Raw genomic sequence first — 20,158 nt, 5'->3', positions numbered from 1 at the left:
AAATACTGTTGCACATGATCACAGTCTCTTCGTCAGAACAAAAGACACAGATACACAACATCAATCAATAAAAATTAGTTTTGATAGCCATTAAAACTACCAAACATTATCCCATTAAATGCTTCAGTTCCATCAAGTATTTTGGAAATGACTAGTTTTCTCTTTTTTAAATCTTCTGCCACTCAAATCAACCAATAAAACCCAATCTAGAGGTTTCTATTCTATAAATATATTTAAATACTTAACAATATAAGATCATCGTTCAGTGTTTAAAATCTACCCGAAACCTTGGTTTTACGGTCATAACTTGGAAACAGAAATCTGCAGGGAACGCTGGTCCCACGTGGCGTAAGGCTGACTTACGGTGGCTGACAATGGCTGAGTTTGAACCTGACACTTCAGTGGAAGTCTGGAGAAGAACCATCAGGTTGCACAAACCATTCTCCAAAGAAATTGCACCAAATGTCCGCACAGCAAAGGCAGGGTCATTTGAGTTGACGTCCACCCTCCCGCCCGCCACCTCTACTGTACTCTGAAACATGGCCACCAGGGGCTCTTGTGTTAGAAAGACCAAACGAGGCTCTAAACTGATTAAGCACCATAAAGAAGAACTAACGGTTTAACCCATATATTTGGCAAAAGAATTACCTCAAAGTGTCATTATTCTGTTTTCTCTTCGCTGAATGAGTTCCATGTCAGTGTTTCTACAAGATTAGCAAGCTCTAGGTTGAGATCTTTGCTGTTAGTCGTGAAGGAGAACGCGATCCGGCTGTTTGTCACTGCGGGCCGAGGCTGCTGGGAACGAGCCACGCCTGAAGACCGGCTCTGCTGAGGAGATTATTGCTTTAATTAACCGTGTGATGATGTGAGCAGTCCAGGCCTGGTCCACTGAGCGTGTGCAAAAACCCATCAACGAATCATACTGTTCAGTCATACAGATTTGTGTCCTGATTACAAGTCGTATGGTAGATTCTCTTGAGACCACATCAAGCTTAGACCAGCCCTGATATCTGAGAGACAGGAGGTTTGTTGGCTGTTCATTCTGGGATACTGGCTGAAAGTTGTACAAGCTTGGTTTTATTTTAATACCTGGTATTCATCTTGGGTGACCCAAACACACTTTCAGAGATGCCACATTACACATCCATCCTGGACAACAGGGAAGGACCACCTTCTTATGCAATGCTTAATCTCCGGGACAACATTTTGCGAGCAAGGTACAACTATAAAGGCGGCATTAACCGAAATTGTGACCTTCTGTATTGCGACGTATATCAGAGTGAAACGGCTTTTTGGCAGGGCAGGACTTGATCTTGTCCGTCAGGAATTGATTGTTGTCGTTTGCTAATTGCTGCGATCTTACGCGAGTGACAGATAGCTGGAGAAAATGATTGTTCCTCCTTTTCACCATTGCACACGTAATCAGAGAAGAGATTTCCCACTACTGTTTGCCTGGTAACGTTTGTGAAGGACATTCATCATGCAGAAAAGTCTAAATATAAATGGAATCAGTACATAAAATGGCTAATATTAAAGATGAACGAGAAACTGCAAGTGCTCTTTGCCCTCGCTGCCATTTATCTGCAGCTAATGCCGGTCAATCTGGGCTCACGTAACTCGCTGATTAACTACCATAGTACGATGCATCTTTGAAGAAATCAACTAGCTAGTCACGACTGTTTCCCAAAACCATATTGTCACAAATTGGTTGTTCAACCGTATTGGTTAATGACGTCCCACAGGTGGTGAAGTAATAACTACTTTTAATGAATCTGTTTGAGATCGAATGTTTTGAGAATCTAGATGTTTTGCTATAAAGGACATGGCATCTGTGGACTAATTCTCATTGTTCTGTTATTTTGCTTTATTTCCAGATTCAATCATAGACTCGTTCTTACGCACTAGAGCACGTTCACACATGCGCACTCTTCAATAACTGCGCTTTAAATCTCTTGACAAACTAAAAGACGTAAAGGACATTTTTATGTACTCTAAATAAAAGATATGGATTGTACTGAATGTCAGCTTGCTCCACTCACTTCACTCCTATTGGTTGTCGCTCCCGAAAGTCCCTCTTGATTTGCATAAAGTTAGACACGCCTACATCCTTGTGTCACTTGAAATCGCCAGCTGTCCATTGAAGTGATTGGGATTGTGTCGCTGCTAGTGTGAACACACGAAACTACCCTCCACAAAACCCTTCATCAGGTCACAGGAGATGCATGTTAACACCTGGTGTAAAGGAGAATTCCTCAGCTGAACACTCGTGATCAGATCACCCGAGACAGATGCTAATACCAAGTATAAACCAGAGTCTTGTCCTCCTTTTTCTCCAGCCAACACACACACACACAAGCTTCCTAAAGCCCAAAGTATACTTCGTCCATCCGCGTTCATGCAGCCTCATTTTTGTGGCAACAGCATGTGTGAGTGACTTGATCACTTGATAACAAAGCCCACTAGATAGTGCGCACGGCTATAGGAGTATACTTTGAAAGGCTTGTGCTCTTGAGCAGAACACGGAAAATGAAGTATACCTGGGCCTTAACACAAGAACTCAACAGGACACCTGCTAATCTCATTTCATCTGAGAAATAACTAATGGAATCAGTAATATGATAGAATACGATTCACTAGCGTTAGTACAGCAGACCATCACCCCTTTTCCACTGACACAGTGCTGGTGCACGGCACCATTTTGCACGTTTTCACAGAAAAAAAGGTGGTTTTGATCCTTAGCTCCTAAACCCGTTGGTCTCAATCGAAGAAATAGTGACATTAGGAGCCGGTGGAGTACCACTGGAGGGCAATAGACTCCCATGAAAAATGTAAAAATATTACTTCAGTTGACATTTCTACGTAGATCTTTTCTGATGATAATTACTCTGGATGTGAAAATAAGTTCTCCAAACCAGAAGTACACTAAGATTGCAATGCACATGAGCAGGTGATGTAGTAATGTAGTCAGTTAGATCATTGTTTTGCTCTTAAGTCAGTAGAAATATGGGTCGGGTCTCTGCGGATCACCCAACTGAGCACAGGCTCCAGCACTAGCACCATTTGGTGAAAAAGGGGTATATGTGGGCAGAACACAATTCTTGGTTCAGTACAACAATTAACATGGGATGGCTAACACTTGACTGACCAAGCAGCGATACGTGTCCAGAAAGACTCAAATCTGCTGCTGGTCTATGGTGTCCGTCACACCGCTGTTGGTGACAGGGCATAAGAGTTGGTTAACCCAAAAGACAAACCCCTAAACACATGACTGACTTTCTTTTGTAGAACACAAAAGATGTTTTCAAGCATGTTCATGCTGCTCTTCTCCATGCAATTAAAGTAAATTGAAGCTGGGCCATTCAAGCTCCAAAAAAGGCAAAAAAAGCACCATAAAAGTATCATAAAAGTAATCCATATGACTTGTTACACCATGTTCCAAGTCTTCAATAGCAAGAGACTTATTGGTCAGCCAGTTTACAACGTACAAATGTTTGTGTCCGTCTAAACAGACACATTAATAGCTGTTCAGATACGTTAATTAAAAGTTCATCGCACTGAAACCTTGTCTTGGTGGTGTTAACAGGCCTTAACTCAAAATCTTGCAGCAATCAAAAGTTGTGTGCAAATAGGCAAATATGTATATAATAATATGGCATGTGAAGACGTGTCACACTAGATTTGACATCAATGATGCCAAAGCAACACATTCTCACTCCCAACTTGGTCAGCGCCCCTTGGTATCACTTTTTAAAGCACAGGGTAACCCTTCAGTGTCATTTTTCAATGAGCAGGGTGATGATTCATTGCTTTCAATGAGAAACCTTCGGCATCAATACACAGACGCAATGAGCATGTGGATTTTATCATGATGAAATTATATATTGGGGTATAATTTTTCTATTGAGACATATGTTGGGATGTCGTTTTTAATTTAATCAGCCAGCATAATTTTATTTACATTTATTCACACTATTAGTCATGTTTGACCATGTAACCCAATGCTAACCCCTAAACCTACCCATTTGAATATTCCAAGTGTTCAGAGGCCAAGCGATTGATTTGTGTGGAGAACAGACACAAAAGCGATCACTGTCACCATCAAGATCTGATCCTGAGCACATTCAAATATTACCGCTAGAATAAGCGTTATATCAGCTTTGGTTTCGAAATGGCATTGGCTCTTGTGTGTCTCATGACAGACTGGGTCAAGCTAAAGTTTGGGAGTATCTTCTGAAGGAGATATGACTGCGTGCGTTCACAGAGCAGGATCATCTTCAGGGATTAAAACCTTAATTTCCACTCTGTTCTTCATATAAAGATATTGTATGGCTTCAGAAGACTTGGAATACAACATGAGTTTTTTTGTAATACTTTTTTACTGTTTTTTTATAATGTCAGTTTTTGCAATAAATATATAATATAATATAATATAATATAATATAATATAATATAATATAATATAATATAATATAATAATTTACTTTTATTTGCCTGTTGTGTGTTTTATATTGTTGAGAATTGAGAAGGTTTAGGGTAGGGGTGATAAAATCATTTCTACTTTTACAAACGCAAAGAATTAAATGCGTCTTGATCTGATTACCCGCTCGTCGTAAAATTACGCTGAAAAGGTATCCTGTGCATTAAAATGTGATACCGAGTCCGAGTTGGGAGTAAAAGCATGTTTGCCAAAACGCCCTCGGTGGTCACGAGTCATAACTAGTCGTTATACACAAGTTTGAATGTGCAGAAATTGCTTTTTTGGAGCTTGACAGACCTTGGTCACTGTTTAATTTTCGTTTTATGGAAAAGAGCAGAGAGTGAACATTGATCAAAATTTCTTTCTTGTTCCACAAATGAAAAAGTCACGAGGGTGAGTAAATGATGACATTTGTAAATGATAACTATTTCTTAATGTGAGATGGGATGGTCTCAGTTGCTCTGAGGGAATGGGGGGGTGGCAGCAGTGGCACTAGTGATGCTGAAGCCAGTAGGTGGCGCTGTCGAGCTATGGCTGGGCTGCAGGTCTTTGGGGATCCCGCTGTGGGAAGCCAGTTGGTGGCCGAAGGCTGCACTGAACTGTGGGAGCTGTAGTTTAGGTTGGGTGTGGGTGTGTGTGAGGAGGTCGCGTGAGGAGGGCGAGGACGAGGGTGAGGTGAGGCCGGTTTGGGGAAGAGCGGAGAGAGCGGCGCTGGGTTGCAGGATTGTGGAGTGGGACGTGGATGGAGGGGTGGACAGAGAGGTGGAGAGAAGGTGAGTTTCAGCAGTGAGGAGGTTCCCGAACTGTGCCGGGTCGGTGAGCGAGAGAGGGAGGTTATTCCAGGAGGTGCGCGGAGGAACCGGTGCTCCACTCAAAGGCACCTCCAGTAAGAGAGGCGGGTCGGTTTGATAAGAGGCACCGTGTCGGGGTGAGATGTGATCCCTGTAGGGCTCGCTGCTGTAATGAGTACCTAGTGGGGAGGTATCCGGTTTGGGTGCTCGGGAAAACGTTCGTTGTGTTAATCCCCCATTTGAACTTGCGGTGCTGCTCTGGGTCGGCTGCGGAGAAGGGGATGTTGGGAAATGATGGTCTGTTGGGGCATGGAGGAGGTTCCCCTCCAGTTCTAGATTATGAAAGGTCTCTGAAGTTATTCGGCTGTTTAGAAGATCTCCAATGCCAGTCGTCGTGACCCCTGATCCGGAGAACACAGCCATGGTGCGGTGGTCCACCCCGTCCGTTGGGGTCAGCTCACCCATTGAGGACAAACACACCAGGGAGTCGGGATACGAGCCCATCGCCTGCAGGGCTCGGACTAGCTCCTCTGCCTCCTCTGTGGTGGGCAACAACTCTCCATTCTTACCTGGATCCACAAAGACAACTCAGACAAAGTGCAAACATGCCAACTAACAAGAAGATTTTTACATTTCCTGGAAAAAAAAAACATGTGGTGATTGACAAACTGGCGCAAGAACTGCCACAATGCTAGCGTAGTCTGTGTGAGGGCTTGCTGGCCCCAAGCCAAAAGAGCCCACCCTCAAGTCTCTACGATATTCTGCTGTCATATAATCACATGTGACCGTACCCTCAAAAAGGTCGAAATCCTGAAGATCATCAGGTAGTCTGGGCAGCACGTCGGAGAAATCTTCCTGATTCAGCTCAAGGTCATTGGGAATGTCAGGCATTTCGTTTGTGATGTCATCAGGAAGCTCATCTGCACTGAGTTCGGGGGTCGACGGACTCCTGTGAGAGCGAACGCAAGCGGAAAATAGAGTTAGTAACATTTTAAAGGGTTCGTACAGATACTGTCAAATCAAATTCCAGGACTTTAAGCACTACTTTTTTATGTTTTTTTTCAAGGACTACAATCAGAGATCTCATTTGTCAAACAATATCTTTATTATCTTTTAAATTTTAAAAAAGGTAAATAGATAAATAAAAATAAACGAATAAAACAAAATGGTACAAATAAAGTGCAGCACATGCAATGCCTGCGGTAACTTTAACCATTTAAAGGATACTATGACAAAGATGTCGCTTTCCTTTTTTTTCTCCCATGAATATATGATTGACTTGAAGAAAAGTTGTATCATATACTTGGATATTTATGAGCAATATAACGCTTAAAGCCATGCAAAACGGCTCTATATCTATATCAGACAGTCCGTCTGCAGCTTTAATTTTGTGTGAAAAGATTGTTTTATCAATACAATTAAAAATAAATTTCCCATATATTGTCTTTCAATAATTCAAGAACTTTCAAAGTGCTTCTTCAAAACAATGGCTGTTTTCAAAGGTTTTTCAGGACTTAAATTTCAGAAAGTCAAATTCGAGTACTTTAAGCACCGTGTGCGAACCCTGATTTTAGTTGAATCAAGTCAGAAACATACTCTTATGAAATGCATGAGTATGAACGGTTGGCCAACACATCACAAGAACAGATCCTCTAGTGTTGTTGCCGATGTCGGTAATAAACCTCAGTTCTCAAGGGGTTCATAAACGTTCTCTTCGTGTTGATCCTTAAACCCGATGAGTTATTATTCGGGTAGCTAGCAAATAAAGTAGTGACAGAATTTAAACTGTTGCTCTTTCATGACACTAGTGGCTCTAGTCTATTGGTTGTTATACTGATACATACCCGATGATTATACCCATTTTCTCCAGTTTATTGGACAGTAGGGGAGTAAGACAATTATATTGTATTTAATTTAGTTTTTTTTTTTTATCTTTTCAAGGCAAGTTATTTCTAAACCCCTTCTAGGAAGATTGATCTTTTTTGTTATTTTGGCCTTGTCCCACATAACAAAGCTTTATGTTAACCCGCAGCTTTATGTTATCCCCACTTAAGATTTTGAAAAACAAACATTTCATTTATGGCAACTAAAATAAAAATAATCTACTTTTATCGCTTAGCTCTTGTGGACTTGTTTGTTGAACTGGGACTTGGAAATGGCAGTTCCTAGGCTTTTAAGGAGGATTGAAGACCTCTCATTAAAATTTAATGCCTAAGAGAAAAATACTTTTTACATTTTTAATGGCCTTAAAATCAAGAGATCCTAATTTTAGACTTAAGAATTTTTAATGCTCCCACGGCAATAAAAAAAAGACCAACTTATCCAAAAATTATGAGATGATAATAAAAATATCTGTATGGTAGTATATAGGGCAAATTCCTGTTGTATCGAAAATTGATATTTTTCAAGGTATATTTTTGATATATATAATCTCCAGTATCACGACAACACTATTATGTAGCAACACAAACTTTTCATTCAATAATTTGTGTTCTGCTTGATACAGCGGCTGTATGTAAAATAATAAAGTTCAACATAGTTCAGCTAATGCTACTTCGACGGCATACATCGAAGTCTGTGCAAAACTGATGCAATACCAAGCTTCATTGGCCACAGTGGAAAACATATTTACATTGTCTGAACTTTCAGACTCTCTTATGGTCTGGATCTTGACTTGAACTCAACCTACACAGGACTCGAATGAGTCATTCTTGAATACAACACTGGTATTTGTGATGTGTTATGACATTTAGGACTGCAACAACAACACATTTGTGAAGCCAGACTGTGATGCTGGATTGAAAGTAAGCTGGGCACCTGACATGGGCGTGGTGGGCGGGCAGTGAGAGGGAGGGCATTAGTAAGTTGCCCTGTGGCACGGCTGGGGGAATGGGCTTCTGCGGTCTGCGAGGACCTCGTCGTCTCTTCTTCTTGTGTTTCTTAGTCAGTGCAGGTGGTTTGGTCTTCTTACGTGGACGCCGCTGTTGCTGCAGACTGCGCCTGTTGCCATCTCCACGCAGGAAATTATCCTGCCACACACACACACACACACACACACACACACACACACACACGTTTACTTACAACCAATTATGTGCTGTTATACCATGGGCTGTTTAAATACTCGATTCTGATTGGCTGGAAGGTGTGCAGTAAAACCGTTTAATGCACAGGTAGTTCCAGTCAGTTTGATTACAGTTCGAAATTAATCCGCTACATTGGTAACCATAGTGACACAGATACACTTGCAAGCAGAGTGAGAGACGCATATGAAAACGTTTAGGTAGGCTAAATGGATGATTTTTGAATATCGTTTAATTTGTATCAGTGTTGCCTGTCATTCATAAATAATTGTAATAAATCCATTAAAGAATCATTAAGTTAGCTATATGCTTAAGCAACGAGGGGACTGTAGCTGCTAGACTTTAAAGAAGAGATCGACGCACACAGGTAACTCGCGCACGCATCTCTCTCTCTCTCTCTCTCTCTCTCTCTCTCTCTCTCTCTGTTCCTTCTCCTTCAGTTCTCTGTCTCTCTCTTTTAATAATTAATTTAAATAAATGTGAATTCATTCAAATAAAAGCAATCCGATGGCTCTACTTTATTTAAAGCGGACGGAGTGCAAGAACTTAAGAAATAACCGTCATTTTTACACGTCTGTTAAAAAATTACACTGTAAACATCAGTTACAGCTTTAACTTATTTTTAACTTGGCAAATAACCAAGGTATAAGCGGGATAATCCACGGCTAGCCATGCATTAAAGAATTTAAATGCACTTCGTAGAGGCAACCACCCTCCGCTTCGCGTCGGGTGGTTCTTCGCCTCTACGTCGTGCATTAAAATCCTTTAATGCATGGCTAGCCGTGGATTATCCCTTACTTAATACATCCCTTTAAAGGGTTAGTCCACCCAAAAATGAAAATTAGCCCATGATTTACTCGGCCTCAAGTCATCCTAGGTGTATGACATTCTTCTTTCAGACGAATACAATCTGAGTTATATAAAAAAAATGTCCTGACTCTTCAAAGCTTTATAATGGCAGTGAATGGATGTTTCTGTTTTGAAGTCCATAAAAGTGCATCTATCCATCATAAAAGTGCATCTATCCATCATAAAAGTCCATCTATCCATCATAAAAGTTCATCTATCCATCATAAAAGTTCATCTATCCATCATAAAATTCCATCTATCCATCATAAAAGTTCATCTATCCATCATAAAAGTTCATCTATCCATCATAAAAGTGCATCTATCCATCATAAAAGTGCATTTATTCATGATAAAAGTGGATATGTCCATCATAAAAGTCCATCTATCCATCATAAAAGTGCATCTGTCCATCATAAGTCATCTATCCATCATAAAAGTGCATCTATCCATCATAAAAGTGCATCTATCCATCATAAAAGTGCATTTATCCATTATAAAAGTCCATCTATCCATGATAAACGAACTCCACACGGCTCCTGTGGGTTAATAAAGGCCTTCTGAAGTGAAGCGATGTGTTTGTGTAAGAAAAATATCCATATTTAACATTACAAAGTAAAATTCCAGCTTCTGGCCAAACGCAGTCTCTACTTACGCCTAAAGCACAACTTCCACAACTCATGACGTCAGAAGTAGCTTTAGTGTGTCATGCGGAAATATCAGCAGTGCGTCGCATTACTCGCACAAGTTGTGCTTTAGACTTAAGTGTAATCCTTATGTTCGTTTGGCCGGAAGCTAGTTTTGCATCGCTTCGCTTCAGAAGGCCTTTATTAACCCCCGGAGCCGTGTTGAGCACTTTATCATGGATAGATGAACTTTTATCATGGATAGACGCACTTTTATGAACTTCAAAAAAGAAACAGCCATTCAGTGCCATTATAAAGCTTGGAAGAGCCAGGACATTTTTTAATATAACACTGATTGGATTCGTCTGAATGAAGAATGTCACTGGATGGCTTGAGGGTGAGTAACTCATGGGCTAATTTAATTGCGTGAACTATTCCTTTAAGGTTATCCATATGAGGTGTGGTTTCTCACCATTTTCTTTGCATGTTCGTCACAGAGAGGTGTCTGGTGAGTGATGTCAAACACAGGAACGGAGCACTGCTGTCCATCAGCGAACCGTGCCGTGCAGCTGGAGAACAGCTGCTGAGAGCGATTCAGTAGGATATCTGCAGCGACATGCTGTCAAGAGCATAACACACACCTGACAACTGCACTTGGGTGTTACTTGTTCAAACTGACATCGTTTCATCACTAGGCCACCACTAACACATGCTCATTTTACCTGAAGTATGCATATGTTAAAGGATACGTTGAAAACAGTGGCGTGAAAATGGCAAAGCTACGTCGCTGCAGTTTTGACCCTTTGTGGTTCCCGTACATATCGTCCTTTCATACTTTTGTGTTACTGCAGACCTTGAACTGAAAAAAAAAAGAAAAAAAAAAGTATAATATTATATATATATATGCCGAATTTAGTTCTTTCTTTCTTTTGGGGTTAAACAGACACTTGCACACAAAATTAAGTCAAAATGCCGTCTCGGTGAGTACCCTCATAAACACAGTCGGTTATGTGTTGTAAACAATTGAGAAAGAAAACGGAGAAAGAATGTCCGTGCATTCGTCTTAAAGTGACAGCAGCCTAATACACCCACAGCTGTTTGTGTCACCAATGGTGATCAAACAACAAAAGATAGAAAGAGAAAATTACTTATGTAGCTTTAAAAAAAGATAGATATATTTGATTTAGACAGTGAAGACTTTTGTTAAATTTGATTATTCAATTTCTGTACCTGATTACAGTTAGATTTTCCCAAAAAAACATAAAGCACTGCTTATTTCAATTGAATCTTTCTTTTATTGTATTTATCTATGCTTGTAACTTGTTTATCATTTTCTATGCAGATTCATCCCATCCCAATTATTCTAGAATGATTAATTATTTTCAAATAGAGCTATTCAAAACATCTGGTGAAATTGTTTTTATATCGCAATATATATTATTGCAGAAAAATACAATTTCGCAATGTACGTTTTTCTCCAATGTCGAGCAGCCCTAATTAAAATTAAAACACACAGTCGTGAAATAGCTGTGCACGTTGACTGAAGGCAGTCCCTGCTCGACGCACCAGGCTGAGGTCTGTGAGCTCTTGCTGAGCTTCTGGATGAGCTGTGCAGTGCAGTCGGGGTCTTTGCTCGCAGCGTGAAGCAGAGCTTTCCGGAAGGCGTATCGGTATCTGCTGTGCCGGGTGGCTGCCCTGTCCTGTCGGCACAGGTGTTTATACCTCTCCTGCAGGTATGAGCAGAGCTGTGCCAGACGTGCCCGCCGGGAAAGAGGCTTTTCATTGGAGGACCTGACACACACACAAACAAACAAACCAAAAAAGTTATCAAATATTATAAAATGATTTTAAAAAATGGCTATTAAATGCTTCTTTGTCTCTTAAACATTTTTATCTGCACTCATGAAGTAACTGACCTGTAAATTGCATTATATTTCCTGCCTCAGAAGTTGTGAGAAGCAAGTGAGGAGTGACTTTCTTACCTTTGATGGGGGCTTCTTTCCTGGAGTCTACAGGCCTGAGGCAATAAAGGAACAAGCTCCTCTGTATCTTCATCTGAACTGTCCTCAGACCAGTCCAGCCCTAAGAAAACACACACGTGTATAATCAGATATCAAGGTCATTATAGTCTTCAGTTTCACACGATCTTCAAAAATCATTCTAATATGCTGATTTGCTGTTGTTACTCAGGACTCTTTAATGAATAGAACGTTCAAAAGAACAGCATTTAGTTAAATAGAAATCTTTTGTAACATTATAAATATTTTTACTGTCTGTTTTGACTTTGTGTGCCAATCTAGTATGGAAGCTTGTTTCCGCCACAGAATAAATAAATAAAAAGGTAACTGTGACTTATCTAACAATTCTGACTAAGTTTATATCTGAGATTAAAGATATTATTTCCTTTTTTTAAAGATATTATTTCCTTTTTTTATTCCGCAGCAGAAACAAGATTCTGTTTTCCAGTGTGTGCGTGTATATATATATATATATATATATGTACGTATATGAATATATATATCTTCACACACAGATACAATTAGGTTCACAATGATCAAATATTAGCCTGCCCAATAAAGCTAATTCAAGAATTTGTTTGCTAGTTGCAAGTCATTAAAATCAAGTCAATAAAAACAAATACAAAGCAAGAACACAGGAACTACAGCATCAATGGAACTGGAGAAAGTTATCAAATTACTTTCATATAAATTTCCACACCTGTATAGCTAAGCCAAACCCAAGTGTCACAGGACAGATCATAGTCTAAGGGCGTTTTTACACTGCGTTCTGCTGCGGTCCGAGTCCGATCGTTCCCTACAAGGATATCTCTAACGTTAATTTTGATCATGGCTTCATTGGCTTGTCTTGAAAAAACGAAGACCATTTGGCGGTCGTCGTAGGAGAAGTCACACTGCAGGACTATGAGCCAAATCTTCTGACACTGCCAGAATTTTGTCAGCGGTAAAATCTGATCGGGACGCTCATTAATCGGCTGTCGGTGAACATGTCAAACTAACGATCAAAGACTTCCGATTTTAGCCAGGGATCAGAGGAATCTTTTAGGAAATTTGTCTCAGACGGCCAAATCGTGGCCAAAATCGCACAGTGCGCACCCGGCTTTAGACACCCAACTGAAGTAACTCAGTAGAGGCAAAACATGTAGTTACTGACTGTATTCTGCAGTTTATAGACCTTATGCGCCAGAGAAACGAGGGCGCCGCCATCTTTAGAATATTGTCTTTGAACTCTGTATATCTCCATGGCATCGCTGTCCAGGAGTAATTAGCTGGAGAAGTGGATTTACTTAATGTAAAGTTAACAAAAGTTCTCATGCGGATTGTAATGTTTAAAGCAGATGTCTTAACAAATGTAAGTAGACAGGGAAGATTTTAAAATGAGCCATTCATTCATAAATATGCAAGATCACTTTAAAAATACAGACCGGAAGACAAAGCACAACGAGCACAGCGCTGAAAAGGGGCGGGGCTACATAAGGTCTATAGACAGTTTTCTAAAAAAGTTACTTTTTAAGGGAGTAACGGAATAATGTAATGCATTACTTTTCAAAGTAACTTTCCCCAACACTGGTTATCGGTATCGGTAAAATCCACTATCAGTCGACCTCTAGTAAAAACGCCCAAAGACACCCACCTGAAGTAACTCAACAGTGGCAAAACATGTAGTTACTGACTGTATTCTGCAGTGTGTAGGACAGAGCTGTGTTGATGAAGACAGGAGGCGTACCGAGATGTGGGAACAGGTCTCCGTGCTCTCGCTGCCTGTGAGCGTAGAGCTGCACGAGGTGCTGTAGCCGCAGCAGGCAGACAGGGGGCGCTGTGAAGGCAGAGGGGCGCATGGCCACGGAGCGGGGCGGGGGGCCGTCGGGGGCGGCGGGGGGGCGAGGGGACACCGCAGGGACAGGTCTCTGCTGAACCCCAGACGACACCGAAGGCCCAGTCTGAGGAGGAGCCGGCTTGCACAGCAGAGTCTGCCCTGCCCCGGGCCGGTCTGTGTGCGGAGGGGGCGGGACGAGCCTCGCCGAGGGAGGGGGTGGAGGCGGAGCCGGCGGGGGAGGAGGGGGGGGCTGTGGTAAGTGTGGGGAGGTTGGAAGCGTGCATGTTTCAGTGATGACGTGCTCCGGGTCACGGGTGGTCACTCTCAGGCCAATCACAGACCTCCCGAAGCTCTTCTGTGCCACGCTCTCCTCCCCGTCCGTGTCCTCCTCGTAGAAGGCGAAGGGGTCGAGGAGGTCGGTGTCCGAGAGGTGCATCGGGGTCAGGGACGGGGCGAGCCCGTTGGAGTCTCTCAGGGCTAGAGAGGGAACGGTGATGTTGAGAGCCACAGACTCCACGTGAGCGCGCGAGCGGACCTCGTCCAGGGCGTCGTGCTTCTTCTTGCGCTCCTTCTTGGGGATGAAGCCCAGCACCTGCAGGTGGCTGTTACAGTATCTGCCGGAGCAAAGGGACAGCGCTCGACTCAAATCACACACACAGCGTTTAATCATCAGATCATGAAGTGAGAAAAGTTCTGACAAATGAAGCCATGCTACTGATTTCATTTCACTGATTCTCATGTAGTTTTGCTGTAATGCACAGGCTTTGGTAAAAGCGATATTAAGTCAGGAACGTTTCCACGAGTATTAGTTTATTTTCACTGATATACTTTTTTCTTGCACTTAAATTTTATTAGTTGTTGATGTTTTTTTCTTCAAATATGCCTATATATATTTTAATTTTTATTTATGATTTAGTTTTAGTAATTTTAGTACTTAAAAAAAACTTTAAAAAAATGTATGCATGTATGTAATGTAGTTTTGCTGTAATGCACAGGCTTTGGTAAAAGCGCTATTAAGTCAGGAACGTTTCCACGAGTATTAGTTTATTTTCACCGATATACTTTTTAATTAAAAAAATAATAATTCTTGCACTTAAATTTTATTAGTTGTTGATGTTTTTTTCTTCAAATATGTCTATATAGTTTTTAATTTTTATCTAGTTTTGGCAATTTTAGTTCTTCAACTTCAGATAGTTGCCTAAGCATTTATCATTTATATATAAATTTAACATTCAATTTATATTCAACTTTTCATTTAGTTTAAGTTTTTTTATTTTATTTCAGTAAACGTTTATTTCAAGTAACAAAAAAAATTGTGTCATGCTTTTAGCTTTAGTTTCAGTAAACAATAATAACCCTGTTATCCACACATTTAGGGATGAGAATTATATGAAATGTAATGATTCTGATTTTGCTGAACAATTCTGGTGAACTAACAAACCTTTTATATAAATCTGAAGAAAGAATAGACAATGTTTAGACAGTTCTTATTGCATTTACAGCTGCCTATCGTCAAACAATTAGATATTTTCAGATTTCTACAGGACAGAAACTATAAAATTCTTGCTACAAAAAAAGGTAATTTTTTCATGCAGCACATTTTTAAATATTCCTCTAATCGTCGCTCTCGGCAGCGTGGACGGCACAAGGGTGTTCGGTAACAGTATATCACTGAAGAGGTATTTCGCTGTGAGTGTATCGGGCATCGAGAGAGAGACGCTGACACACTGGATCATGAGGTGCCTGCATGTAATGAACACACTCTCAAACACGCAGCGCAACAAACTATATACTTGTTAAATTAAAACACACACACTGCAGTGTGTGTCGACTTGCTTTCATTGAGAAGAGTAAGAAAGCGCAGCTTAAATCGCTGCATTGATACTGTAGAAAATCATATTACTGTTGTTCAATAACAGCACTAACCCACTCAAGTCTGTGCATTACAGTGATTTTACCACAGTAGGCATACAAACAAGAGTTATTTTATATTTGATCATTCAGTTTCTGTGGTATTTTTACTTGAACACTACTGTTAGGCCTACCTGAAAAATTATAGACTACAGCGTTGTTCAATTTGTATCTTCATTTTACGACGTTTTGCGACGTTCGTCTGTTATTATAGGTCAACTTAGTTTGAATAAAATTAATATTTGTGTAGTGTTCAATGTTGTTATCAATAGAGATTCGCGGATGGGGTATTATTTCATCCGCAACCGCATCACAAAACTCATCATCCGCACCAACGTTTTTGGACTAGATTTCAAAGCCGCACCCGCCCGCCATCCGCTGATTGTTTTGCGGTCTATGGGCGATGCAATGCTCTGCTGATGCGAGCCGCAAGAAAGCCCTTGTCTGTTCTAGAAAGGATGCAGCAAAGATATTTAATGCTAATGTATGAGGCATAGGCCTACGCTGAGTTTCATTCATTTACAATGAGATGCGCTCTAGTTCAACTTCACAATGCAATGCAAGTGAACGCGGCGCATCGGAGCCTCAATGTCACGGTTATTATATTGTCTCCTATTTGCTTTTTATTTATTAAATACATGCAATTGGTTGATGAAACATTTATTAAAATTAAGATACAATTTGTACAAAACGAAATTCGCTTTAAAGAAATGCTTTCTACAAAGCAAAACTTAATGAAGTGGTAAAAATCTTGTCTGACGATTTACAAAACAAAACTTCATTAAGTGGTAAAAACCATGTCTCCCGATTGCAAATGTTCATTATTGCAAATGTTTTTCATTTGTTTAATAAATCTCATAATGATGGCACATCACTATATCATAGCTTTTATTTCTATCTCAAATGATTGGCGGTCGCTTGGCAAAGAATCAAATACAGTTGGAAACGACGTAGACCATTAATAACACAGACTGTTAACAATTGTTTTTAATTAGTATTAAAACATTCTCTATGATAAAAAATGTTTGTAAAAAAATATTTTAATAACACGGTTTTGGCGGTTATAGAGTTGTAATGACGGTGTTCAACTATAACCGTCAGCCTCACGGTTATATGCTAACCGTCACACCCCTAAATGAGACATGATTTTTGATTATTAAAATTCTATTAAACCATTCAAATGGAAAAACAGAATTTGGGAAAAACAAAACGGAATTTGAGGGGAAAAAATATGTATTTCACAGAGCCTTAAAAAAAATGTTGTTCAACTTTAAATAAATTTTTGTTAAACAATTTACTAATATTTTATTAAATAATTAAACCAGAGTCCAGAAAAATTAAAATGGAAAAAACGGATTTTGGGGAAAAATAAAACTGCTTTCATAGGGCCAAGCCACACTTTACCTGGTAATCTATAACCATTAAGGGAAATGAAAACGGTATAAATCATTAAATTAAACTGAATGAGCACCAGTTGATGATTGTTGACTCAGTCCACACTCAACCAAACCGGTTCCTCTTACCGGCGCTCCTCCGCTTTGGGGATGGGGTTGGTGCATCGCTGACTGTTGTACTTCGCCACATACTCGCACTGCTTGAACGGAGCGGTCTTGTCCTCCAGAACATGACGAATGCAGAAGGCGTATCCGTTCAATCTGCGCTGCTTGCAGAGTTTGGGGCTGTAGGAGCACAGCGGCTTATTATCCACCTCTGAGAAATGGATGTGTTTACCTTCGTACATCACGTGACTCTGGTCCCTGAGAACATCAGCTGATCAGAGACAGAAAACAGTCTACATTACAACACATGAATGACACGGACTCATTCACAATGCACAAATGCAGGCCGTATAATACATGTTATGTAATATCTACTGACAGCCCTTGTGTCTTGGTTTAATATTTGAACTGACTGTCAACTCGCAGCTAGTTGATGTGGTCAGAGGTTAACTATGAATATCTCAACACAAGGACAGAGATCAGAGGGACCCAAACAAACAGGCATGTGACAAAGTCATAACAGTGATGAATATTAAATCCTCAGCTTGGTTTTGACAAAACCGTATGATTGACAGGACAGTTCAGCTTGCATGTGGCAGATACTGACAGAAATGATGTATTATGTTGTCAACATAATATGATGATGAATGTGGTGGCACAAAATACTTTGATATGTAAACATATTTTTATATAATGACACTTAGCATAATTAATATATCATGTGATATAGATGATAAATCAAGGTAATTGGCAAAGAAAACCACGGAAATACTATGGTAGATGTTGATTTTATTGTGACACTGAATTAACGAATTAAAACGCGGATATAATATCATCTTTCCTTTAGGTTTGTCCTTAGCAAATAATCGACTTAGTTAAATAAACACTGCTGTCATCAAATCGTTATGCTAAATAACTCATTAAACATCACATTCAGCCAGTGTTTGAACATCTGTGCTACTGTTAAAACAAATCCGTATTTTGTTACTAGTTTAAAATGTAGTTTGAGGCTCTGGCTGTCAAAATCACACATTATTTTGATATTTCCCTCGTTAGCTCCAATGCTAAAAACAAACCCAGGAAACAGAAACATTGATGTGATACTGCGCTAATTTTAGCTTTAAAATGCTAAAAATACAAATATAACCGCATGCAACCGCACATTTTGTTATCTGATTTTATTAAATACGTGAAGTTTGTGTCTATTACTCGCTGTAAAGGTGGCTATATAACAATGGCGGATGAGGCCCGTTAAATCAGGCCGAAAGAGCGGGGCGCTACAGCCGATTAGGCATAAATAGTCGTTTAATCTAAAATCAATTGCCAACTAATCTCTTAAAAACGTATATAATTATTGCAGCGTCTTTTAAATGAGAAAAAGCAATCGCCATACAATACGGCTTGCTGAAAATACATTCTAAGTCAATGTAAACATTGGCCTACAGTAGCTACTCAGCCTCGGTGTTCGAGTAACGCGGTGACGGGGTCAGAGCGCTCATGCGTCGGGTAGATCTGTAATCGAGTCCGCTTACCTGCAGTGGGTTCAGCCTCTACAGGGTCTCACTCCGGACAGACTATATAAACGCCACGGATCATCAACTGCACCGAATATTCATCGAAATTCCTTATGCTACGGAATATTATTCCCTGCTGAGGTGGTGGACCGTAAAAGCGACCACAAATGCACTTTCGATATTATGATATTATCTTGTGCTCTCATTGAACAGATCTGCGGGGGTTTAGAGTTCAGTGCTCGGCAGACTCACAGCACCTCTAGCGGCTCTGCGGGGACACGACAACTGCTCCACTACCACGATCAACTACTACAAGACACCATAAACTTGTCAAATGCCATTTATACAGTGTTGGGGAAAATTACTTTGAAAAGTAATATTGTATTACAATATTGTAACTTATTGCGTTACTTAGTTACTTCTTTAGAAAAGTAATGTGTTATGTTACTTTTGCGTTACTTTTTTCCACCTGGGCTGGGCTTATTTTTTTTTTATAGCAAAAAAGTTCTATTTTTGGGCAAATGTAAAAGACCCTTTCACACCAAAAAGTGAAATAATAAGCCTCAGGCTGAAGGAAATGTAAATGTACAGTAGAGGACGCTGTTCAAACAAACCTTTCAGCTGAGCAGAAGAATAGGATGCAGGAGAAAAAAAGTTTAACACTTGCTTTACCAATAAAGACAAAAAAAAAATCTATAGTCATTTTTGCATATGGTTTAACTGAATCATCGAAGGTAAGAAGCAAGTACATTGGTCAATAAAGTAAGATTAAAGGCATAAAAATGTATGTTTTATTTTACATATTTAGTTATCTGAAGGTTTGCATAGTATTCTGATTCTGCATTTCACTGATTTTATTCATTTTGAGGAATATTGAAACTTTTTTTTGTGCAAGTGAGATGAGTAAATGCACGCTCACATTTAGTCTAGAACTACAATAACCATCATGTTCACACACACACACACACATACACCTCTGCACTTCGGTTTGTCTCAACATGAGGACAGGAGAGCTGGGAAAAAAAAGTCGGAAAATGGGAAAACAAAGTAACTTGCATTACTTATTTGAAAAAGTAAAATATATTTTGTTTGTAAATTTTAAAAGTAATACGTTACTTTATAGTTACTTGAAAAAGTAATCTGATTACGTAACTCAAGTTACTTGTAATGAGTTACCCCCAATACTGCATTTATATAAAGATTATATTGCTTTACCCTCATTCCAGACCCAATCATTAAATTGTAAAACATTAAAATTGATCATAAAATTATTTTATTACAGGTTTAAAACGTTAATAAACCGTAATGTAGTCTTTGCAATTCGGAGGCCCGTTTCAAAGAAACAGTCGGATGCACAAAAGACAAAAACATTGTATGTAATGCGAATGCAATTACTTTATCTCTATTTACAATATCATCTCATATTTTGCTCCTAATATATTTATCAATGCATTCTATTTCTTCATGCAGAACTATTGTTGCAATCACAACCGAAAACAAAAACAGAGATCAGTCTTCATCCTTCAGTCCCTCAGCTAAAATGAAATAACAATAATGGCCAGTAGGCGGCGGAAAAT

The 20,158-nt window shown here is 39.8% G+C and overlaps 1 protein-coding gene across 1 annotated transcript; it reads right to left on the bottom strand.

The window, feature by feature from the left end:
- Window positions 1–984: 984 nt before the first annotated feature.
- ino80da (INO80 complex subunit Da) lies at window positions 985–18,848 on the bottom strand. The gene is made up of 10 exons (XM_079880555.1): window positions 18,600–18,848; window positions 17,092–17,338; window positions 13,568–14,271; window positions 11,806–11,905; window positions 11,390–11,614; window positions 10,573–10,682; window positions 10,296–10,429; window positions 8,086–8,297; window positions 6,060–6,217; window positions 985–5,837 (listed from the first exon to the last, which is right to left on the bottom strand). Exons 2-10 carry the CDS (start codon window positions 17,307–17,309, stop codon window positions 4,930–4,932), a joined length of 2,769 nt encoding a protein of 922 aa, XP_079736681.1. The 5' UTR covers window positions 17,310–17,338; window positions 18,600–18,848; the 3' UTR covers window positions 985–4,929.
- Between the last annotated feature and the right edge of the window lie 1,310 nt (window positions 18,849–20,158).

The sequence above is a fragment of the Squalius cephalus genome, assembly GCF_949319135.1.
Source record: "Squalius cephalus genome assembly, chromosome: 9".
Taxonomy (NCBI): Eukaryota; Metazoa; Chordata; class Actinopteri; order Cypriniformes; family Leuciscidae; genus Squalius; species Squalius cephalus.
Note: the sequence above shows the minus strand (reverse complement) of the source record. Positions and strands in the feature narration are given on the sequence as shown.

Coding starts and splice junctions, on each gene's coding strand:
- ino80da (XM_079880555.1), bottom strand. CDS start 17,309: ATGTACGAAGGTAAACACATCCATTTCTCAGAGGTGGATAATAAGCCG. Junction 11,615..11,805: donor GAAAGAAGCCCCCATCAAAG/GTAAGAAAGTCA, acceptor TGTGTGTGTCAG/GTCCTCCAATGAAAAGCCTC. Junction 8,298..10,295: donor ACGAACATGCAAAGAAAATG/GTGAGAAACCAC, acceptor TGTGTGTGGCAG/GATAATTTCCTGCGTGGAGA.